The following is a 25,741-nucleotide window of genomic DNA, read 5'->3' on the forward strand; positions in this document are numbered from 1 at the left end:
GGGATGCAGGTGATGGCTCAAGTATTATGTTCCTATCACCCATGTGGGAGGCGTGGAATGAATTAGTGTAGCTCTAGCCATTTGAAAATTTGGGGAATAAACTTGCAGCTATGAGCATTTTCTATTTCTCTGTCTCTCTGATCTTTCTTCCCTCCTCCCCTCTTAAATAAATTTTATAAGTAATTTAAAACAAATAGATCAATAAAATATTATGAAAATACATAACATCCCATATTTTCTTGCACAAATTCATGTTCCTGGTGGGACTGTCTTTTATAAATATCTGCATAACCTAAGCTAGCACTAAAAAGAAAAACAAGTAATACTCAAAATATGTTTGTCAAAGAGAAAATTGGGGGCATAGTCTATTGTAAAAATATTTTCAGGTGGAATTCATGTTTCAGAAATACTGAGTTTGTCTAGCAAGACTGCAGATGTATCAATATATTACTCAAACATTTAACATCACAATCATAGCAACATTTATAAAATTAAAAACCAACTTTTAGGCTTTCACTATTTGAAATAATTTGAATCACATTAAATAATTCTATTTTTGTGGATATCAGAATAAAACATATTTAGGTACTTGTCATTCACTGGGAGTCTAAATGAGGTCCTGTTTGCTCATGGCTAACATGAAGACTCTCAAAGAAAATCAGATGCTGTTAAGCTTTCCCAGACCCAAATGTATTATAGTTACTCACGTTACCTTTCTGTTTCTTTTTTGCATTTCTGCAGATGGACCTTACGGACTTCAAGTTAATTCTGATAAAGGGCTAAAAGTGGGAGAAGTGTTTACTGTTGACCTGGGAGAAGCCATCCTATTCGATTGCTCTGCTGACTCCTATCCCCCCAACACCTACTCCTGGATCGGGATGACTGACAACACAACGTATTTTATTAAGCATGGGCCTCGCCTAGAAGTCGCATCTGAGAAAGTAGCCCAGAAGACCACTGACTATGTTTGCTGTGCTTACAACAATATAACTGGGAGGCAAGACGAAACTCATTTCACAGTTATCATCACTTCCATGGGTAAGTGTGACATAAAAGGAAGTGGGTCCCAATAAAAGACAACTGGATGCTAGCCTTGCCCTTCCCCTCTCTTATACCCAGGAAGAAGAGAATTTAATTGTGTAAAAAGGCTTCTCTTCCCTAAGTTAACTATGCCATAGCTTCCATGACTCAGAAAACGAAAGCACAAGTGAAATAGAGAGGAAATTCAATTTCTGGCTCTGAGGGGTTATGAAAGAAAATGGAATCAATAAATTACTTCTAAATTGGCAGTCTTGATTTCCTGATTTTATAAACGGGAATATGAGAGAAGCAGGCTGCTCACTTAGAGTGTCTATCTCTACTGTTGCCTTAAGTCTGATGAAAACATCTTCATGAGTTGGAAATCTGTTTTCCTTTATGCCTAAATGACTCACTGTTTCATGGTCCTTTATGGCCTCTCCCTCCTCTTTCACTATTTAAACACCAGAAATTCAAGAAAGTTCTCAACAGGAGTTATCTTGGTAATTTTTACAAAAATTACCTATGAAATTTGGCATCCTTTAGAAATCATTTGGTTTTTCAAAAAACTCATCCAACCATAAGAGTCAAAAATCACTGTCTAAAGCATTGATGTCCAGCCAATTTCCATCCTTCCGAGCCTTCTCTTCTCTATACACATAGTACGATTTCATCCTCCTGTATGATTTCACTTATTTCAGGTAACGTCGGTGCATCTCATTCTGTATCTTAACTTAAAGCTCTAAAACTTTATTCCAACTGCCTTCTGGATGACTCCACCTGGCAGTGCAGGAAGAAGAGAATAAGACAAGCAGGTTTCTCATTTATAGGGTTTATATCATTGTTGCGTTGGTAGATATCAAACTGAACCATGTTCTTTCCCCAAAACTGCTGTTCTGTCTGTATTTCCTGATTACATGAATGGTCTTACCAACCTGGGACAGAAAGTGAAATGTCATCGGAGACTCTTTCTTGTTTATTGCCTTGTCCCACATTCAGTCATCAAGTTTGTCCATTCTACTTCCTCTCACTCAGATCCACCTTTGTCTTTTCCCCCATTCCTTTTCTTTTTTTCTCTTCATCTAGTCTACTTCCCCGTCACCACTCCTCCTCCTTCTCCTTTTTCTCCTTCCTCTTTTTGCTGCTATCATTTCTTTCCCAGACTTCCCTTACATCCAGAAACAAGCCATATTTCACTTAGGGAAAACCTTGGGACAGGCATGAATCGGAGGCGGTGGTTAAGGTGCCTGGGAGGAACAAGTTTACAAAAGGTACTTCTCATTAATACTTCTTCAATTCATGCCTTTTCTTTCTCAATCTTTGCAGCCCCAGTGCCTAGAACAGGACCCAAAACATAGAGAAGCTCAATAAATTTTGTTGAATAAATGAGACAGGAATATCGTCCATATAATTCTCAGGCTAATTTTTACAGTATGTGATCCTTGGACCACCAACATCAAAATCACCCAGGAAAGTTGCCAAAAATGTCATTTCATTAAGGAATCTCAGACCTGTTGAGTCAGGAACTTAAAGGTAGTACCTGGGAATCTGAATATTTAGCACACGTAAGTGAGACAATTACTTGTTTAAGATATTTTTCTTCTATAGTATCTTGAATTTATTAAAAAGCTCTTAAAGAGCCCTCAAGGAGTCTAAGACTGTCACAGATCTGCAGGTTGATGAAGTAATGTATAGAAATTGGGCCCTCCTAGGATTCCTTAAGGTGAAGGGTGTTTGTATTTGCAAAATCACCTGAGAGGGTTGGAATTTATATAATGTTATGATGGGATTTTGTTTTCTTTACATGAAGAAGATATTATACTCTTTGTGAGAATGCTGTCCAATACAGCTTCCTGCAATAAATGTCCAATATATGCCCTGTTCAATATGGTAACCCCTAGCCTCATTGCCTTTTGAGTACTTAAATATGGCTATGCAATTGAAGAATTGAATTTTTAATTTTATTTCATCTATATTAGTTTTAAATTCAATGTAAATACAAGTAAGGTCTAGTGTTTACCATATTAGACAATACAGATCTAGAATTTTTGCATGGACTATGTTTCATTTGGACAATAGATAATAATACAACTACCTTGAAGACTCCCCAAAAGCACATGTGTGTTTGGGGTGATAAAAACTAGGCACACATTCATTTATTATTTAACAACTTTTATGGGCCAAATACTGGGGTAGGCACATCCTGTTCACTATACAATCTAGCGGCAAGCATGTAAACAGCTAAGGTACATCATCTGCTTAGTATTTTGCTAAAATGTTATAGGCTTCACCATATTTTCACCCCAGTTGCTAACCAAGCCATAATTTTAGAACAAGCTAAAATTAAGCATAAAAATAGATTAGCAGTGATCTGGATGTCACCTTAGATTTCATCATGCTGGTTGCAACTGAAAAGCCAGCTATAATATATAGAAGAGTACTACAGTTAAGGTTTTTCCCATTGCCTAAACTTTCTCTATTAATATTAGCCAAGATATTTTCATAATATCAGAAGCCCCTAGTATTTGGTTAAGATCTTATTACCAAGGTCCATAGACAGCTCCAGGCCTAATGTCAGATAATTTGCTTTTGAAAATCTAAAAAACCTGTTTGACCTGTACAAAGACCAGGCATCTGTTATTATAGTAAACAAGAAGAGCAGGTGCTTATTTTTCAGAGGGATTCAGGGTTGTCCACGTTAGTGACCTCTTTGTGGTTTTTAGAGCTATTTTCCAACCTGCAAATGTCCACAGAACTTTAACTCAAACAGTGGCAAAATTAATGAAAATGAATAGCATTGATGTATTTTGCTAAGCATTTAATTTTTTCTAAGTTTCCAAAATGAATGAACCTAAGCAATCCAAGCTAAGTGTATACAGACCCGCAGCTATAAATGATCATCACACGGAACTATCAACTGAGCACTTATTGAGCACCCACGCTGATGAACAAGCTATGTGTGCATCGGTGAGGAATGTGAAAGTGTTTAGGAGAGTAAGGTACCCAGCTTTGCGATGTTTCCAGAACCACTTGGTGTTTGGAGTAGCCAGAGTGCAGTTATAGAAACAGATAAAGAAGGGCTTTGTTTTTAATGAGGCAACAAAGAAAAATACATAACCAACCCTAGAGTCTAAGCACCAAGGTGTGGTCCGACAAAGAAAAAGGAGCCAAAGGACAAAGAAAAAGGTCACAGATAGAGAAAGAGAATAATAAGAACAGAAGACAAATGTGTTATTAGGGACTTCCAGCGTGAGAGAAAAAGGCTAGAGAAAGTGACAATTAACTTTGTGTGTGGTAAGACTGGAACGATGGTGACTTCTATCTCTGTGGACAGTGATTCTTACCTAATGTGAGGTATCAATTCACCTTTCTGGATCTCAGTGGAGTTGTTCTGAGGAAAACAGACAATGAACAAAGTCACACACCTAGTAAGTGATAAAATAATATCTGAAGTCAAAGCTCTTGTTTTTAACCATTATAGAGCCTCCCAGGATGTAACTACCACTATTGATGGGACTATGGTCTTTCTAAAGGATATGCATAGAGTTGCACACACACAGAGTGTATTTTTACATCACCTTAGCTAATTGAACACTATAAACATATGCATACTCTGGTTTGTCCATGACATATGCATAATTTCAAGTTAAAAGCCAGTTACAAAATATTTGTAACTTGAAATGATGTCTATAAGTTTCAAGATAATAATGAAATAATAATTTATATTTATTATTTTCAGTATCTGTATACTGAAAAACAATGACTTTATTAGTTCTTTTTTTTTTAACTTTTATTTAATGAATATAAATTTCCAGTGTACAGCTTATGGATTACAATGGCTTCCCCCTCCCATAACTTCCCTCCCACCCACAACCCTCCCCTCTCCCACTCCCTCTCTCCTTCCATTCACATCAAGATTCATTTTCAATTCTCTTTATATACAGAAGATCAATTTAGTATAAAGATTTCAACAGTTTGCACCCACATAGACACACAAAGTGAAACATACTGTTTGAGTACTAGTTATAGCATTAAATCAAAATGTACAGCACATTAAGGACAGAGATCCCACATGAGGAGCAAGTGCACAGTGGCTCTTGTTGTTGACCCAACAAATTGACATTCTAGTTTATGGCGCCAGTAACCACCCTAGGCTGTCGTCATGAGTTGCCAAGGCTATGGAAGCCTTCCAAGTTTGCCGACTCTGATCATATTTAGACAAGGTCATAAAAGACAGAGTGAGGATAGCAACCAATGATCCTAAGAGTGGCATTTACCAGGTTTGAACAATTATACAGCATTTATACACAATTATACAGTGGGGAAGAGGACCATCAGTACACACAGGTTGGGAGTAGAGCCATTGGTGGTAGAGTAGAGGTTATGATTACAAAGGAATGAGGCCCAAGTGTGCTAGACAGGGTCTAGAACAAAGGACAGAGTCATTATTAGATGTGCTAAGAAAGGTGCTGTCTAAGCTACAATTAAGTTTTCTGATTGAGAGGCAAATAGAACCTGATAGAAGGGGCTTGATAATAATCTGGTGGGCTTTAGGCCTTGTAAGTTAAGAGGCCCAGACCTATCTATGTCTTCACATGGGGTATATCCTAAGGGAGGTGTGAACCTCCTAGGGGAAGGCACTCTGTTGACTTTCATTACTTGGCTGGCCTGGGAGGAGAGCTGGCCAGGTAAAGGCAGGGGGCATCTCTAACAAGAAATTTACAGTTCTGCCTGCAATGTTGCTGACCCTACTTGACCATCCCCTCAGCTGCAGTGGTCACTTTGGAAGTTGGGCTGAGTGAAGGGCTTTTCAGCTTAGAGCCAATAAGATCTGTGGCTCTGACCTGGGCATCCTTCGACTCCAGGGCAGGTCCATTTCCAGTGATCCAACTCTTGGCAGAGCTGCCAGGGCTCTTCACAAGCTGACTTCTGCTGAAGCCCAGGCTTACCACATTGAAAGCCACTGCAGTGGACTGGCCTGTTGGGTCTCCTTGAGGGCAGATCACTGTACAGATCAGCCATTAATAGGCCTGCCACCCATTGCTTCTGATGCCGAGCTTTCTTTTCCTCCTGGTTTGTGTTAAAGCAGACCAGAGGATGCAAGTCAAGGGAGTGCCCGTATTCCATCTCTAATCTTCGGTGGCCTGAACTACAAGTCTATAGTCACAGGCATGTTCTGTAGTAGTTTTTCTAAGGTAGACAATGCCCATGAGGAAAATTATATTCTCACTTTAAAACTTTCTTTCCCTTTGGTCTGAAAGGGAGGTTTTTTCTACTTACTGTATACTTTGCTGATGGCGAAGTGAATCTAGCTATGAGATTATTATTTAAGTTCTTATTTTGGCTATGCTATTACAGAAAAATGTTAGCCATCTCTTTTCTAAGGTCTAAAGATTAAATTGTGCATCCTACAGATTCCTTCATAATAGAATTAGTTTCCTACCTTGAAGAGAATAGAGAAATGAAAGAATAAGTTGGGCTTAGAATAGAGAAATGAGGGAGCAAGTCCTAGATCGCTTGCTGACAATAGCAATATTACATGAATACTTAGCAAACCGTTTCAACCATTAGATAACAACTTGAGAAAACATTTACCATAAGGTCCAATGCCTTCTATACATTTTAAGAATCATGTATTTGGAAACACCTCTTAAATATCTAACATGGTGTAGTTTGTTTAGCCAGTAAACTTAAGCACAACCATATAAAATGTTTTTAGTTTCTTTCTACCAACAAGTTTAAAACATATGATACACAGATTCAGGTCACACCAATTAAAATGTATCTTTGATTGATTTTAGCAGCTTAAATTTATGGACAATCTTATCTATAAGCCATTTAAAATAAAACTCTTAATAAAATTTCCTATGTGGACATACAATACGTACACACATATAACATAGCATAATAGACCAATATAGCAATTTTAATAATAGCTTTTAAAATATTTAACTCTTTTTGTAGATTGCCAATTGATTTGAATTGCTTTTTGTTTTTAGATTACTTTAACACATTGCTTTACCAGAGCATCAGAGTTTAATTCTATGTCAAAGAGAAATTGAGCTTCCTGTGATCTTTTGCTGTGAGGTTTCCTTCCTTTACCTTCTTTCATATTGGTGACCATGTTTCTGTGTTTCTGTGTGTAACACATCTTTAAGCATCTTTTGCAGGGCAGGATGAGTGGCAACAAATTCTTTCAGTTTCTGTTTGCTATGAAAAGTCTTAATTTCACCTTCATTCACAAATGAGAGCTTTGCAGGATATAGTATTCTGGGCTGGCAGTTTTTCTCTCTTAGTACCTGGGCTATGTCTCGCCATTCCCTTCTAGCTTGTAGGGTTTCTGATGAGAAGTCTGCTGTGAGTCTAATTGGAGATCCTCTGAGAGTAATCTGACGTTTCTCTCTTGCACCTTTTAGAATCTTCTCTTTATGTTTCACTGTGGTGAGTTTGATTACAATGTGTCGTGGTGAGCATCTCTTTTGGTCATGTTTATTAGGGGTTCTATAAGCTTCCTGTACTAAGATGCCTCTGTCCTTCTCCAAACCTGGGAAATTTTCTGCTAGTATCTCACTAAAAAGGCCTTCTAATCCTTTCTTCCTCTCCATGCCTTCAGGAACTCCTAGAACCCGAATATTAGGTTTTTTAATAGTATCCTGTAGATTCCCGACAATATTTTTTAGATTTCTAATTTCTTCTTCTTTTCTTTGGTTTGCCTGTTTCCTTTCCTGTTCTCTGTCTTCTAAGTCTGATATTCTCTCTTCTGCTTTGCCCATTCTGTTTTTAAGGCTCTCTAATGTGTTTGTCATTTGATCTATTGAGTTCTTCATTTCATTGTGGTTTTTTGTCACTATCACAGTTTCATGTTCTACTAGTTGTTTCATTTCATTTTGATTCCTCCTTAATATTTCATTTTCACGAGAGAGATTTTCTATCTTGTCCACTAAGGATTTCTGTAGTTCAAGAATTTGTTTTTGAGAACTTCTTAATGTTCTTATCAATTTTTTGAGATCCGCTTCTTGTATTTCTTCGATCTCATCATCTTCATAATCTTGAATTGGGGTGTCTTTTTCATTTGGGGGCGTCATAGTGTCTTCCTTGTTCTTGTTACCTCGGTTTTTGCGTTTGTTGTATGGCATGTTGGAGATATTTGGTTTCTTCACTGTGGTGTTTCTTCTTGTTACGCTATGGCTCTATATTAAGTGGACTGTCTGCTTTCGGTGGAGCCTTAGAGGCTTGAGATAAGTGTGGACTGAGAGCTGTGTTTGGTTCCTCAGGGTTGAGGGTGTGTCAAAGATGACACTCCCAGGTTAGGTGTGGTAAATCTCTCTTTTTTTGATTCAAAAGGGAAGTAATTCCGCACAGCTGAACGTAATTGGAGGTAGTTAGCAGGCAAATGGTATACCCACAGGAGCCAGAGATCGGAAGCTCTTTCCCGAGGACCACACAGGGAATCTCTGCTGCCCTCAGTGTGGGCTCCAATTCTCCTGCAGTCTCCCACTGGGTTGCCAAGGTAGATCCTAATCTCCTGTTACTTCACCCCTCCCCCCAGAGTCAGGTTTTTCTGCTAGGCTCAGGGCCGGTGCAGACCTGAGGTCGCCCTGCTTATGACGTATGTCCAAAATGGCGCCTGCTTTTTGTCTTGCTCGCCTTTGAGGGGTGAGTGGAGGGAGAGAAACTCGTGTCCGTATCAGTCACTTTTTTTCTTTTTTTTTTTCCTCTCTCTCTTCTAGTTAGCCTGGTGAACTTTTCCCCACGGAGTTTTAAGCCTCGTTCCCTCTAGTCTCCTCTTTCTGCTTGCCCGCTGGTGTCTCGGGCTATGGAGGTTCGGCTCACCTCGCGTTCCAGCGCTGGTGCGTTGAGTCTGCCGCTGGTGTCCCGAACTTGGGCTCCCACGCTGTCCACGCAGGTCCACTGTGAATCACTAGTTCCAGAAGAGTTTCTGCTGCTGTTTCTTCCCCTACTCTTCCTTGACCCTGCAGTATCTCCACTTTTATTAACCTGTGTGTCTTGCTGAACTATCAATGTGCTCCCTTCCTATTCCGCCATCTTGCCGCTCCACATGACTTTATTAGTTCTATTAAGAGTTTAGTGAATACACATGTTTCTACTTCAAAGTTTTATGTTTTTCTTAAAATATCCCTTTCAGGAGTTTGTTGACAAAGAGGTATTTCTTTTTTTTAGAGAGAGAGATTTATTTATTTATTTGAAAGTCAGAGTTAAACAGAGAGAGGAGAGGCAGAGAGAGAGAGAAGTCTTCCATCTGCTGGTTTACTCCCTAATTGGCTGCAACAGCTGGAGCTGTACCAATCCAAAGCCAGGAGCCAGGAGCTTCCTCCAGGTCTCCCACACGGGTGCAGGGGCCCAAGGACTTGGGCCATCTTCTACTGCTTTCCCAGGCCATAGCAGAGAGCTGGATTGGAAGTGGAGCAGCCAGGTCCTGAACCAGCGCCCATATGGGATGCCAGCGCTTCAGGCCAGTTTGTTAACCCCCTGCGCCATAGTGTCGGCCCTAGGTATTTATTTATTTTTTTCTTTTTAGATTTATTTATTTAATTGAGAGGCAGAGTTACAGATAGAGAGAGGGAGAGAAAATGAGAGAGGCCTTCCATCTACTGGTTCATTCCCCCTAATGGCTGCAACAGCCTGACGTGGGCCTATCTGAAGCCAAGAGCCAGGAGCTTCTTCCCAGTTTCCCATGTAGGTGCAGGGGCCCAAGCATCTAGGCCAACTTCCACTGCTTTCCTAGGCTATAGCAGAGAGCTGGATCAGAAGAGGAGCAGTTGGGACTCAAACCGGTGCTCATACGGGATGCTGGTGCTGCAGACGGCGCATTAACCTGCTGTGCTAGTGTCAGCCCCCTCTACTTGAAACTTCTAACTGAATCTAAATCACTACTATGTCATGCAATACTTTATAATGGAATTCAAGTGTTTAGACTTACTGAAGTCATTCAAATTTATAACTAATCAGGGTTCCCTAAACCATGTGGTCCTGGTTTGAGATGTACCCATAATAGAAATGTTTCGTATTTTATGTGATCCCCAGAAACCTACAATATTTATATTTATTTACTTATATTCCATACCTTTTCATAAAGAAGAAAATACAAAAAAAAGCTCAGGTCAGGAAATGAATTTAGTAATTTCTTCAATCTTTCTGGAACTTTCTCACGTAAAGATCTCCAGGAGCTGTATTTTGCTTGGTCCACTGGAGACGATGATGGAGACAGCAGCACCACTGTGTGCTCGGGCCTTGAGCCCTCAGTGACTTCCCCCCAAGCATCACTATGCTGAGTTGGGGCCATGGTGGAGAGAGAAACAGCACGCCCCTCACCACGGCACTTCTGCTCTGTGGGACATGAACTGGCTGCCAGCGCCGGTGAGCAGACTGGATGAGAACAAGCCCAGTACTCCCTCTAATCTAGAAACAGACTCACTGGCTGGTAGCATATGGCTGTCCTGTCGTGGGTACAGTCTCTCAAACAGCAGGGCTGCACTGCCATGGATACCACACCTCTTGCTCATATTTACACTTAACATGTTATTCCATTTTATTTGTTTGCATAAGGAGGGGGCAAATAGCACCTGCACTCAGGCTTTGGTAAATGAGTCGATCATGTTTACATAATCGGAAGAATGGCGTGCTGTGTGTCCACTCTCAGCAAGGAGAGAGAAGGGAGCCCCTGCAATGTCCACATTGGCAACAAGGATCCTTTAAGATCCTCGGTGCCCATTGGGTGGGAATTTCCCTGCCATTTTGGCTTCCAGTTAGGCTTCTGGAAATTCATCTCCCCAAACCATACTTCCCTGGAGCTGCCCCTGCAGACACTGTATTGATCCTTGACATATGTGACACTCTGGTTTGTGAAAGGGAACGAGTTTCAAATGCTGGGCCTGGTGAGCGTCATGTGATCTGGGGTAAAGTGGTGTTGGGAGAGCAGGAGACGTTCAAGACAAAGACCTAACAGGAGAGATCCCCCTTATGGGAGAAGGGACTCCTCATCTGCATGAAGAGGAGGCTTGGCCTTTGTCACAGCTAAGGCTTTGGGCTGACAGGCACCAGTCACTGTGGGTGTTCCCTGATGTAGGGCAATCAGAGGCCAAGGGGAAGTAGAAGAGGGCAATAAGGAAGCCATCTGGGAAATCAGGAAGCCGCGGGGGAAGGGAAGGGTGGGATCTTCTGTAGGAGAGAATGTGCGAGCTCTGTCATGTTAGTAAATACGCATCATAAAGAATAATCAGTTACAAATGAAGGTGCAGGGAGGAGATGTGACTTATTAGAAGACATTCAGTCACTGTGCATTAAACCTGCTACCAGACTCCAGAATCTCACAAGTGAGGGGCAAAGAGATGGCGCATGCCGGTGGGAAGCGACACCATCAGAATAAGAAGCACACTGAAGTAGTCACTGTTGGCGTTGCTGTCGGGTTAAAGAAGAAAAGAACAGCTGTGACTATACCAAGTTTGTTTGTCTGCACTTTTACTCAGGGGAAAGCACTGGGCATCACATGGAAAGGAACAAATTAGCTCTGAATTCTCTTTCGAAGGGCTTGCAATTCCTGAGTTTTGGTGAAGGCAGTGTGCGTTCAGGAGTGAACCATTTGAAGCATGTGACGTCTCATGTTAGAAAAGCTTAGAGGAGGGGCCAGCGCCATGGCGCACTAGGTTAATCTTCCACCTGCGGTGCCGGCATCCCATGTGGGCACAGCTCTCTGCTGTGTCCAGGGAGGGCAGTGGAGGATGGCCCAGGTGCTTGAGCCCTGCACCTGCATAGGAGACCAGGAGGAAGCACCTGGCTCCTGGCTTCAGATTGGCACAGCGCCAGCCATTACAGCTATTTTTGGGGGGTGAACCATCAGATGGAAGACCTTTCTCTCTCTCTCTATGTCTGTCTGTCTCTCTCTCTCTCCCTCTCTCTCACTGTCTATAACTCTACCTGTCAAATAAATAAATAAATAAAAATATTTTAAAAAAGCTCAGAGGAAGCTTCCCGCCAATTGCAAAAAAACACTCATCACCGACAAAAAGGAAAAAGGCAGAAGCTGCAGTCAGAAAAAGCTGTGCTCCAGTCTCAACTCCAGAGCTCACGGACTGTGACAAATGTTTTAGATTCTTGGACTCGGATTGTTTATGTGTATCTCTAAATGCTGCTGTGTTTCTAAAATGATTTTCTTTATTACCAATATGCACACCAAGTAAACAGGGAACAATGCGCATTTGGGTTTATATATATACATAATATGCATACATCTTATTGTATACTATCTGCATATTGTTAGCACATTTTAAAAGATTTGTTTGGTTTCTCAATTGAAAGGCAAAGTTACAGAGAGGGAGAGAGACAGAGATCTTCCATCCACTGGTTCACTCCCAGCCATAACTCCCTAGGCTGGGCCAGGCCAAAGGCAGGAGCCTGGAGCTTCTTCAAGGTCTCTTATGTGGGTGCAAGGGCCCAAGCTTTTGGGCCACCTTCTGCTGCTTTCCCAGGTGCATTAGCAGGGAGTTGGATCAGAAGTGGAACAGACAGATCTCAAACCAGCACCCATATGGGATGCCAGCATTGCAGGTAGTGATTTAATTTACTATGGCACAACATCAACCCCCTAGTGATTTTTAACTTTAACACCATATCTAAAATCAATAAATAATTCACTTACTAAAAGTGATTCCTGAATTATACATCAGAAATCTTTCCATCTGAATATTTCAGTATTTCTTCTCATTTTATTAATTATTTCTGATAAATTTATCATGATTTATCCCTTATCAGTTTTTCTTCTTTGCTTTAAAAAAATCTATTTGGTGCCTCAGAGAGCATTCTATTTGCCTTTATCTTATTCACAACCACAGCACAGTATGGGATGTTGTGAATTTATGTTTGAAGACTTAAATTGAGTAAGTTTTGAGGAGCTCCCAGAGTTGCACATCTAGGATGATACAGACTGGAAACAGCAGGTCAAGAGCAACAAAGTAGCCGGCGCCGCGGCTCACTAGGCTAATCCTCCGCCTTGCGGCGGCCGGCACACCAGGTTCTAGTCCCGGTCGGGGCACCGATCTTGTCCCGGTTGCCCCTCTTCCAGGCCAGCTCTCTGCTGTGGCCAGGGAGTGCAGTGGAGGATGGCCCAAGTGCTTGGGCCCTGCACCCCATGGGAGACCAGGAGAAGCACCTGGCTCCTGCCACCGGATCAGCGTGGTGCGCCGGTCGCAGCGCGCCTACTGCGGCGGCCATTGGAGGGTGAACCACCGGCTAAAAGGAAGACCTTTCTCTCTGTCTCTCTCTCACTGTCCACTCTGCCTGTCAAAAATTTAAAAAAAAAAAAACCAGCAACAAAATGATGTGGAGGTATTGAATCAGAGAGAGAATGTTACAGCCTCAGCAAATAATTGAGACGATATTATTAAGAGAAAAAATTTAGTTGTTCCAGCTCCAATTGGTAGAACTGATTAGACTTAAGATGTGGGGAGGATTTCTGTGGGGGTTTGTGGGTTTTTGGGTGTTTTTTGTTTGTTTGTTTGTTTTTTGGTGGCAAGGCTGAGAATTGGAAAGAGCATGGAATTGTAGCCAGACATCACTGAATTCAAACTCGAGTCCTGGAATCTTAGATTTCCCATCTTTAAAATAGAACTTATTCTTGCATTGCAGAAGCAGGTGGAAGTAGCAAGTGGTAAAAGTGCTAATTCTGATGAGAATTTTTTAAAGTCTTTAAAATCTCAGAGACAAATAATAATGTATAACTAATAAGCAAATAGAGAGGAAAACAGGAACCAACTGAAATCCTGATTAATCCAAATTAAGATGAGAAAGGAGAGGAAAAGGAATAAAAACATAGGAAATACAATAATAAGAGTATATATCTACATGAAAATATATTAGTAAAGGGGTAGCACTGTGGTGTGATGGGTAAAGTCATACCTGTGGCACTGGCATCCCTTATGGGCACTGGTCCCAGTTCCAAACCAGCTCTCTGCTAATGTGCATGGGAGAGCAGCAGAAGATGGTTCAAGTGCTTAGGCCCCTGCACCCATGTGGGAAACCTTGAGGAAGCTCCTGGCTTCTAACTTCAGATCAGCCCAGCTTTGGCCATTGCAGCCATTTGGGGAGTAAATCAGTGGATGGAAGATCTTTCTCCCTGTCTTTCTCTCTCTGTAACCCTGTCTTTCAAATAAAAAAATAAAATAAATCTTATATACATATGTATACATTAGTAAAAATAAAGTCAATCTGAAGATAGAATAGCGACTATTAGACCTTAGAAAGGGTGGGCAGAAGGGAGACTAATGGGTAGCTGGAGCACAGTTACCAAAGCACAATGATAGGAAGAATAAAACCTCACGTTCTACAACATTCTGGTGACTGAAGTTCATGTTAACTTACTGTGTGTTTCATGAACAAGTAAGAGAGAGAAGCTCAAGTCTCCAAACATAAAGTAATGGCAAAAAGAGGAAAGTGTTACTTAGCCCAATTTTAACAGTGTGCATTGTATACATTTGTGGAAATAGTACACAGTACCCCATAGATATGTACAATTATTAAATGTTAATCAAAAAAATTCTTAATGCTTGAGATGAAGATTCTAACCTGATCTGATCATCACATTTTGGATACATGTATCAAATGGTCATGCTAGTGCCTCATGAATATGTATAATTAAAATAATAATAGTGATAATAAATAGGAGAAAATATCAGCACAAGGAAAAAACAAAATATTCCAGTAATTACATTGGGTATTAGTGGACTGAATATTCCAACTACATGACAAGTATTGTCAAACTGTATTCAAAACTAATATTTGCTGCTTTTAATAGACACACCTTATATGTACATATACTAAAAGATTGAAAGTAAAGTAACAAATAAGCTATGCAAATATTCAAAAGAAAGCTAGCATAGCTATACTAAGATCAGATAACTTATGTGAGAATTAGATATATTCTTTAAGTCAAGAAGCATTATTTCAGATAAAAAGCGGATATTTTGTAAGAGCAAAGTGATCTATCTAGCCAGAAGATATAAAAATTTTGAATCTCTGTGCATCTAATATCATAGTCTCAAAGTAAACCTAATATATAACAAAAAATGAGAGAACTTTTATAAAAACAGAAAAACTTCACCAAGTGGAAGATTTTAACATCTCTCTCTCTGTAACACATAGGCCAATCACACAAAAGCTTGGTAGGAATAAAGAAGCCAACCTGACTAAATCCCAAGTAACATAAAATACTTACACACAGCTACAAAACTCACTCTCTCTTCCTATGACTGGATGGTTATTTTAAAACATCAGCAAATTTCAAAGGATTATACTTTGAAAGAGATCAAAGAGTCGGTAAGAGAAAACTAGAAAGCTTCCTAACTTAACGAAATTAAGTAACACACTTCTAAATAAACCCATCAATCAAATAAGAAACCTCAATTAGGAAAATGTTGTGAAATTAATGATGATGAAAATACTCCTTCTCAGAGGTCAGAGGATGCTGCACTCTATAACATCTACATTTAAGAAAGTGATAGAGAAATTGTTGATGGTCTGTGCTTAAGAATGTGATAGGTTTGCTGCACCTAGCTTAGAATGTCAGGGCCACGCTGGCCACTCATCACATGGCCAGCCATAGATACTCCCATGGACTTTCCTGTATCTCCTAAAGTAAGTGTATTCCTTCCTTGGTGTGTGTGTGTGTGTCTGTCTGTCTGTCTGTCTCTCTCTGTCATGCATGCGCGTGCACACACACACACAAACATATGTATGCATATATGTATATGTGGTTGCAGTGGTATCTCACTGAAGTCAAGGCACAGTGAGAAGTCTTCATCCCACATTGGAGTACCTGGGTTCAACACCCAGATCCAGCTCCTCACTCCAGCTTCCTGCTAATGTAGACTCTGGGTGGCAACAGTAGTGACTCAGGTGACCGGGTCCCTGCCATTCACCTGGGAGACCTGGACTGAGTCCCCAGCTGTTGGCTTTGGCCCAGTCCAGTTCTGCCATTGTGGGAATCTGAGGATTGAACCAGCGGATGAGAGCTTTCTATCTGTCTCTCTGTCTCTCCACCTCCCAAATAAGTGAAAATTTTAAGAATCAAGATAAAGCATATACATGCCAACTTATATAGTGATTTTTTTCTAACGATATATTTGTCATTTTGTTTAGGACTGGAGAGGTTTGCACAGAAAGAGAAATCGTTGTCCCCATTAGCAAGTATAACTGGGATCTCACTATTTCTGATTATATCCATGTGTCTTCTTTTTCTATGGAAAAAATATCAACCCCACAAAGGTAGGTTAAAATTAGAAAAAATTTCTTTGAAAGGTTTACATATAGATGCTAAAATATCTGACTGTGTTTTCTACTCTCTTGGTTTCAGTTATAAAACAGAAGCTAGAAAGCAGGTAATACGAATATTTCTATGGAAATACTTTTTCTCCTTAAATATTTTTCTTTAGTTATCATCCATGACAGAAATACTTATTTGTCTTTTCAGGCCAGAAACGGAATATAAGAAAGCTCAAACATTTTCAGGTAAAGAACAGCCTGAAAAGGGCTATTATCAATATTAATGCATGTTCATAGTGTTGATATTAGTGATTATGCACTCATTTAATGTACTATTAATGTAATAAAATTAACAAAAGCCCACATTAACATAACACCAGTGATCCCTTAAAGACTGCCTTCACTTTCCAAAGCGTTGTCTCTTGCATTGGTTTTATGGAAATCACAAGTCTGTAGGCTAAGCCTTAAGCGAGTCTCAACTCCATTTTACAGACAGAACAAGTGAGGATCAGAGATATTAAGTCACTTGCCCACAGCTACTGAGTTCTGCTGAATCTTAGTCCATGGATCCATTATTATTACTTTGAAAATGCCAAGGGGTTCTCTCATTTTGCTTCTTCCTAAGGTAGAATTAATGCTGCCAGCTGCATTCCCAACAGAAGGGGAGAGAGAGGCTTGGCAGGGGCCAGCTCTGTCTTTTGTCCCAGTGTGGCCCCCACGACCATCACTGTTGACTCTGTCCTCAGCTGTTACAATGGGACCATCACTGTTGACTCTGTCCTCAGCTGTTACAATGGAGCTTTTGCTTAGACCATAGTGTCACTTGAGCAATCCCTTTTATGCCACATTCCCCTTAAGTCCTCTTGGGAAAAAGAATTCCTTTTCCTAATCTCAACTTCCTCGTGTCCATAATAGAGATAGAAACTCCCTGAGAGTGTTGCTAGGTGAATTAAAGGAAATAATGTAGGTGGAGTGCCTCAGATGATACATGGATGCTTCATCAGCGTGGGTCTTCTTCCTCTTACCCAGCCCTGCCTCACTAACAAGTGACTGAATGTCAGAGCTGTCAAGGGCCCCAGACACCATGTGATTCTTCCCCATCACCTCCATCCCCATCACTCCACAGTTGTTGGCTTAGAGGAGTTTCTTTGTATTGCACTGTATTTTATAAGCTTGGGCAACTGGAGTTGTTTATTTACTACTCTTCATGTGTTCTGATGGTCTCTGTGAGATCTGGTGGGGTGCAGTAGATTATTGTGGCTCCAAGGCTGCTGTGACCTCCAGCCTGAAGCCTTGGGGTCCGTGAGTCTCTGGGAAGGAAGCCCAAGCTTGCCCGCATGTGTATATCTGAATACTCCATCCACAATTCCCACAGCAGGCGAAGGATAATCGTTTCAACTTTGCAGGGGATGCTTCCCCACAGTGCATAATGGCATTAGGACTACAGGTGATTAGAAAATGCTAAACTGGCTTTATGCATGTAGCACTTAAGACAGTCAAGGTTTCTAAAGACAACACTAGCAAGTCCAAAGGCTTTTGGTTTGTAAGTACATCTGCTTCCTTTTCAGGCCATGAAGATGCGCTGGACGACTTCGGGATATATGAGTTTGTTGCCTTTCCGGATGCCTCTGGTGTTCCCCGGGTTGGTTTTCCTAGTGGTGGGTTTACCACGTGGTAGGGCTGTGCTCCACCACAGGTGGAAGCAGCACTCATGGGAGCACTTGGGCAGCGTGGTCAAATGACCACTTCCTCTGTGAGGAATGGAGCTGCTGGGTTCTGGGGAGCTAAGCCGCCTCTCAGCCACCATCAGTACAGTGATGCAGTGCACAGTTCAGAAGCCAATCATGCCAATTTAGAAGCATCCTGACCTGGTGAGCCCTGTGAAGAACAGAGCAGTAGGGAGGTCGAAGGTCAGGAAAACTGAATAAACAGAGGGCCAGGAGAGCCTGGTTAAAGTCTTTCTACATCACATTGATAACCGCAGCTCCTCACTCTACAGAACTCTCTCCTCCTCTTTGCTTTTCATTTTCCCCACCCCCCATCTCTTGGGTGCACTGCAGAGATCAGTGGTCGTGCCCCCAAAAGCACCTCGTGCTCATCAGAGGGAACACACTGCACAGACCGTGGCATGCAGGTTTCCATCCTTATTATTACCCCACAGGTGCATGAAATGGGAGCGGGAGGCTTCCGTACGGTTGAAGCCATTTTTCAGTCTGTAGTATCTTTCAGAGCCCTCAGTTGTGTTAACAGACACACAGGATGTTCCTGCACTTCTGTGGCTTTCTACAGGACGATTTTCCCTCCGCTTCCCTTTTCCTTGGTAGGAGTCCACTTATGGAAGGGGCCACACACCATTCCTTGCTCTGGAAAGTCTCAGGCTCATTGTGTAAAACACCAATTTGCCTTAGGAAATGCTTCCTTCTCGTGTTCAGAGGGTTCCATCAGTGTGTAAGCCTCGCCCAGTGAGTTTCCTGGCCACAGACTTCAGAAATGCCGTGTGTGTAATGGAGAGGAACTGATGGGATTTGGTGCTGGTGAAGGGTGGGTCAGTCGGTGGCAGTGGCAGCCACACCATCTCAGGTGCAGGGGACAGCTGCCTGCAGGGGCCTTGCGATGCCCTTTCCAATCCCAGGCCCATTTTTCACTCACGCTGCAGTTCCACAACCAAAGAGATGAAAATAAAATTGGGCAGATCAGTTATGTCAAACAGCTTCTTGCATTGGCAGGAAGCTCCCCTCCAAGGCATGGCTTCAAACGGGAAAGCAGAAAACTAAAGTGCTAAGAAGACATGGAATGGAATTTTTGCAGCAAGGAGTTTATTTAAAATAATGCATGCTTCTCATTCCAGGAATTCATTGGAAAGCAGTGTGATTTATGTAAGACACTTTAAACTTAGCCTTGTGATTAATGAGTACTCAGCCTGGGTACTGACTGGGGTACTCAGCCTGGGTACTGACTGTTAGGATGTCGACTGGCTCTAAAGGTTTCAGTTCTGAAGAACAGGTGCTTTGAGTACTTGTCAGCAGCCCTGCTTATTTCTGTCATGAACAGAATAACTTGACTGGAGCCATGCTCATCTTCAAAGCAAATACTCCTGGGAAACCTGCTGGGGTTCTTAGTTGTCCATGCCACGTGGTTCCAGGAAGAAATGAGGAATCAAAACCAGCAACCCAGGAAGGCCCTGTGGGTAGTGGGCTGTAGTTTCAGTTCCAGCTGATCCACTTCCAATCTAGCTCCCTGCTAATGCGCCTGGAAAAACGATGGATGATGGCTCAAGTGCTTGGGCTCTTGCATCTATGTGGGAGACCTGGAAGAAGCTCCTGGGTCCTGGCTTCAGCCTGCCCCATCCCCGGCTGTTGACACCATTTGGGGAGTAAACCAGCAAATGGAAGACCTCTCCCTCTCCCTCTCCCTCTCCCTCTCCCTCCCCCTCCCCCTACCCTCCCTCTCCAACATTGCATTTCAAATAAATAAAACAATTCTTAAGCAAAAAAAAAGCAACCCAAGGAGGAGAAGGGAGGAGAGTCCATGGAGGAGAATCACAGAATGGCAGTTGTATGGGAAAATCAGCAGCCATATCCAAGGGCCTTAAGAAGAAAAAAGAAAATGAAAATAAAACCAAAATCACAAAGTTGAAGTATAGACAGAAGACACATTGAACCACTAATTATTGTAAGTTTTTTAAAATAAAAATAATTTCTCAGCTTATTGTGACATGTGTACAAATGGAGCATGTCTCTGCCTGTTGTACATTTCACTGTCCATGTAACACCTCTTTTCGGGAATGGGACAGAAGGCAATTGCATGAGATGGACACTTTACTCTTTAACAGCACTAATGCTAGGTTAGGTGAGTAGATTAGGGATCATCTGTAAAAAGTTTATACCATAGCCCCTGACTACCTCATGCCAAAGAAAATCAAGAGTTAACCTCAAATGCAAACTGCAAGCCCAAATCTCCTAGACACAGAAATACTAGGACAAATCACATGTGGCGGAGTTGCCCCTGAGAGCTTTAGCAAGTGGAATAGGAACAGGTGGGGTCCAGAAATCATAAAGCTAAAATGTTTCATTATATGCTAGCAGGTCAAGTTGGGATGAGATAAGAGAACTCCTCAGACCTGCCAAGGGCATTGAGTCTCTCACTGTTTTGAGTTATAGAAATATGAAGGGCCGAAGTGGGCTGGAATATGAATTTTAAAAAAAAAGCATTTGAGATGTGAAAAAAACAGATTTGGCCTAAATAATTGGAAGACAGTGTTCACAGGGAGGAGGAAATTATGAAGCATAAAGAATAGGAGTTAATAAAACACAAACACCAGTTTCAATAAGTGCTTTGGGGCTTTGTTTGGTTTGGTTTTGTATTTTTTACCAAACACAGTAGTATTCTTTCCACACTCACCTAAGACTTCAGTTTTCAGAGCCCTGTCCGTTCAAGCCAAAGCATCTCCCTTTGTGTTTTCTAGTTCTTGCTACTCTCATCACTCATAATGGGATGAGGGCTCCAATCTGCACAGAACCCTTTCTTTGAAGCCGCTCTTGGGTATGTTATTGGCAAATACTGTCAATGGGTAACTGAGATGCAGCAGAAGAGATGATCACTCACGCTTTCTGATAATAAGCTGTCCTGATAGCTCCCCTTTTGCTATTTTTTCTTTCTGCTTTATTTCCTTTACAGTCCTGGCATCTTTCTTCTTAGAAGGAAAGAAGTGATAGCTCTGTCAAGCTCTTCCTCTTCTGAGCTTAGAGCTATGCCGGTGAACAAACTCCCGTAGGGTAAGTGCAGAGAACTGTGGCAAGGAGGAAATGAACGTTCTAGAATGGTAAACACTTCTCGAATCACAAATACTGCCCATTGTTTTCAACAGCATACTGGGAATGTCCTTTGCTAGTCTTTCACCAACTGCTCTTCATATCTCGTGTTTTCCAGATGCCAAGTAGGTCTGTCCGAGGCTCTGAGGGCGTATCAGGGCAAGACTTGCACAGCACCATTTATGAAGTTATTCAGCACATCCCTGCCCAACAGCCAGATCACCCTGAGTAAGTATGAATCTCCCTCCGTTTGCTGGTGCTGCGGAACAGCTCAGCATTTAGCCTCTGACTACAATGGAAGATGCAGAAGAAAGATATTGAAACAGGAAATGATCATTTCTATATGTTTGAAAATGCACAGAACACTTACCCACATGAAAATAATCTTGAGAAATAAAATGGGCAAATACACAAGTACTTTCTGGGGACACACACTTGGGCCTGCGGCCCCGAAGCCAAGCTCCAGAGTCAACAGTCTGCTGTGTGCATTTCTCCCCGACACGGTATTCCCCCAGGGAATCCACATCTGGGTGTGAAAGGAATGTCCAGGCCAGTTCTCAAGCTACATTGGTTATCTTGGTGATTTTCCAGTGGCTATGCCAACGTTAGAGCTGTGATGATCTGTCACTACAAACAGGACCAGGAAGAGGGAAGGACTAAGGAGATCCACAGCACAGCTGGCATCAAAAGCCCAAACTCTCATGACTCGAAGCAGTCTGTTCCCAGGTCAGACATTCAGCCTGAGGCGGAGATGCTGTGTCCCGTATCAGAGTGCCTAGGTTCGGTTCCTGGCTCCAGCACCCACTCCTGACTCCGGCTTCCCACTAATCCAATCCTTGGGAAACAGCATGATGCCCCAAGGCAACATGATTGGGTCTCTGCCACTCACAAAGAAAACTCAATTGAGTTCCTGGTTCCCAGCTTCAGACTAGCCCAACCTGTGGTGGGCATTTGGGTAATGAATTAGCAAATGTTTGGATCTCTCTCTGGATCTCTGGATCTCTCTCTCTCTCTCTCTCCCCCTCTCCACTCCTGCCTCCTACCCTTCCTCCTCCCCTCTCAAATAGGTAAATATTTTAACATAGCCATTTATTCCCAATTGAATAGAGAAATGAGGACTCAGGACTCATCTCTCACCCAGAGAGAACAAAACCCACTCCGAGGCATAGCAGGCAAACTGCTTATCCATCTCAAGGCTGCCACCAAGGAGCCTGCCCCCTTCCTGCCTGGAGAAAGAGCGCCCACAGGCTTTTGAAATAATGAAATGAGCATCTGTTTTGCGTGGGCTGTAGCAGCAGCCTATGGGCATAACTGCCGCACATCATCTTCCGTCATTTCTTTATTTGTCATTACTGACTTTGAAAAGCACATCAGAAACCACACAGAGGAACTTCCCCTCTGGCAAAAGACAGAGCCAACAAAGTAATCGCTGCACACCTCTGGGTAAACAGCAAAAATAACAGCCGGAGTGAGTGGAAACTCCTCTGATGGGGCCAGAACCCATCAGTCCTTGGGGGAACAAGGCAATCATTTAAAGTGCAAGAAACAGCAGAGTACCGCATCAGAGAAAATGTACCTGGAATCAGATAAATAAGGAAAAGACTCCTTGGAGCTAGGAACTTCTGGTTTGAAAATAAAAGAAATATGCAAAGTATGTTGTTATTAACCTAATAGGATTCTACAAGAGAGGGATGTAATTCCAAGACAGCTTAAAAGTAGAACTCTAAATTAATACCTAATTCTCTCCACTTTCTGGAATAAAGTTAGGAGAATGTCCCCTTCTCTCTCTCTCTCTCTCTCTCTGGTTGACACATAATAATTGTACAAATTTATAAATGTTATCCTCTCTGAATACAGATTCATGTTATCTATTCTGTTAAAATGAATAAGTAGGCTGTTTTTATCAGAAAACATTTTGCATATTATTATTATTATTATTATTATTATTATTAGAGAAGCAGGCAGACAGAGAGCTCCATTCCACTGCTTCACTCACCAAATGCCCACAACAGCCAAGGCTGGGCCAGGCCAAAATCAGGAACTAGGAACCCAATCCAGGTCTCTCACATGGGGACAGGGACCTAAGTACTTGAGCAGTCACCTGCTGCTTCCCAGCATGCACACTGATCAGGAAACTGGAAGCAAAAGTAAAGCCCTGATGAGAACCAGGGACTCTGATTTGGGATGCAAACATCCTAACCGCTGGACCAAAAGGCTAGTCCCGGGCCGGCGCCGTGGCTCAACAGGCTAATCCTCCGCCTTGCGGCGCCAGCACACCGGGTTCTAGTCCCGGTCGGGGCACCGATCCTGTCCCGGTTGCCCCTCTTCCAGGCCAGCTCTCTGCTGTGGCCAGGGAGTGCAGTGGAGGATGGTCCAAGTGCTTGGGCTCTGCACCCCATGGGAGACCAGGATAAGCACCTGGCTCCTGCCATCGGAACAGCGCGGTGCGCCGGCCGCAGCGCGCTACCGCGGCGGCCATTGGAGGGTGAACCAACGGCAAAGGAAGACCTTTCTCTCTGTCTCTCTCTCTCACTGTCCACTCTGCCTGTCAAAAAAAAAAAAAAAAAAAGGCTAGTCCCTGTACTTATTTTATTAACAAATAATCCACATCTCTAGGACATTTATTATGTGCTAGAGAGAGAAATTAAATAATAGTTTAGTGGGCTCTTGTTTGCTTATTTTACCTAAAGATAAGTGATCCTTCATAAAATAAATATTCCTCAATAGAATGTGTTGGCTACAGAAGCAGAGACCTTTTTTCTCTCTGGATTGTCTATGGTTTTATCCTCTACATCTAATTAAATTCAAAGATCAATTTCCTGAATAGTGAAGTACTATAGGTGGTTAGTGAACGTCTCCCATCCTCCAACCCCAAAGCGGATGGACCAGCTCAGGGTAAAGGATCCTAACTTAGTGCCTTCTTTTTCCTTTATGTGACAATCACGTGTGAGGTAAGAAAGACAGCCAAACAATTCTATTCTTTAACGCTTAGATTATTTTCTTGAAGATATGTGTCTGTTACCTTATTGGATGATGTTTAACAGATTGCTAAATTGGTCTGTGCCCCTTCTAGCACTCAGCCCAATTCTTTACCAAACGTATGGTTGCATTTATTTAAACGCTGTTCTGTTGACTTCATTAAATATTCTGGATATGGTTGTTTTGAACTCAAGGCTGACTGTAGGTGTCTTGAAAACAATATTCAAATAAGTAAGCCTTTAGTTTTAAAAGGAAATTATGTACAGAATTTAATGATTGCTTACTCTTCTAACTTATCAACTGATAAACACAGTTTTCTTGAACTATCTTAAAATCTCATACTATTTGTAGCTATAAAAATGAAATAAAAAATATTTAAATTTCTTTCACCTGTAGACTCGGAATCCATAAAACACTCTACATGTCTTATATATCTCCTTGCCAGGTGAGCTGTCATGGGCAAAGCAGTATGCTGGAATGAAATACTGAAGGAAAAATAGTGGAAATTCGAGAAAAAACAGTGGCAACAAATATCCATCTGGAATCAGTGAAGAAGTCAAGTCCACTTCTTCTTATTCATCACTTCTTTGAAATTCAGAGTAGAGACTTTTATACAAGTGGGACTGCAGGTTTCCAGTCTGCAAATACCGTCCTGTGCAACAGAGGAATGTGAGACATGCCAACCAGGAGGGAGAAAGCTCTACTCTAGACTTTTACTTTCAGAAACATTGACACTCTCCCATCTCAACCATATTTGTAAGCTTTTTTTTTTTTTTTCAGCAGACTTTGTTTTATTAAACTCTCATTCCTGGTAAGCTTTCCAAATATTTTTTCTTTTATGAATTTCTTTCTTGTTATTTGTACCACAAAATAATGATGGTTGTCACAAAAGTAAGACTATGTCTTTTCCTTGATTATCAATCACCAACAGTAGTTGCAAAAAGACTCATAAATGCTTAAGGAAATGATGTAAGCTTTATTTTTATTTTTGTCCAAGAAAAGATACAAATAAGTTATTCTGTTTTTGCTTTTATGTGACCTTGTTTCTTTGTTTTAGAGAATAAAAATATTACATAAAAGTCAGATCATAGAATTAGATTTTTTAACCTTATTTCCCAATGTGCAACAAAGGAGAGATAAAACTATTAAAATGAAAATTTTGCTGCTTTGTGGCCTATTATTTTGAATAGAAAAAGGAAGTTGAAGAATAGAATCTCTTTTTTTAAATGTTTCAAGCAAGCCACTGTATTTGCACTGCCCCTCTCAGGTTTCCATAGAAAGTACAAGGTGAGAAAGATCAAGTCAGATAATTTCTTTTTAGTCTTTTCTATCACTGTTATAAATTTTTCTTCTCGAAAAGTCCTACCACACAGATTGTCTTTCCATTTTGCTGCTTCATCTAATTAGAAAATGAATCTATGCTCATTGTAAAAATAGATGTATACCTGGAAACGCAGATGATGTGCTGCTGTAAGATAACCAAAATCACTTGTAATCTTACCTCTCTGAAATAACCTGCTAACATCTCCCCAGAGTGTTATCTATATGTGTATTCACACTCCACCCAGCTCAGGATTTAGGATAGCTCATAAAAATGCATAATATAACAAGATAGACTACATCTGAAAAACCGGCTTGGTTAGAAAAACACAGTGAGGGAA

General features: G+C 41.5%; 1 protein-coding gene across 3 annotated transcripts in view; it reads left to right on the forward strand.

Moving 5' to 3' along the window:
- HEPACAM2 (HEPACAM family member 2) overlaps nt 1-24,569 on the forward strand; it is a 47,733-nt gene extending 23,164 nt beyond the window's left edge. For 2 of the 3 annotated variants that reach the window (XM_062179138.1, XM_062179139.1), the window contains exons 4-9: nt 742-1,038; nt 16,168-16,293; nt 16,382-16,406; nt 16,499-16,536; nt 17,859-17,932; nt 21,220-21,333. In XM_062179138.1, the coding sequence (XP_062035122.1) occupies nt 742-1,038; nt 16,168-16,293; nt 16,382-16,406; nt 16,499-16,536; nt 17,859-17,932; nt 21,220-21,333 (674 nt within the window). Of the gene's footprint in view, nt 1-741; nt 1,039-16,167; nt 16,294-16,381; nt 16,407-16,498; nt 16,537-17,858; nt 17,933-21,219; nt 21,334-24,525 lie in introns of those variants that run through there. The other variant, XM_062179140.1, reaches the window with a different exon arrangement.
- Nucleotides 24,570-25,741: the final 1,172 nt, after the last annotated feature.

The sequence above is a fragment of the Lepus europaeus genome, chromosome 20, assembly GCF_033115175.1.
Source record: "Lepus europaeus isolate LE1 chromosome 20, mLepTim1.pri, whole genome shotgun sequence".
In the NCBI taxonomy this organism is placed as follows: Eukaryota; Metazoa; Chordata; class Mammalia; order Lagomorpha; family Leporidae; genus Lepus; species Lepus europaeus.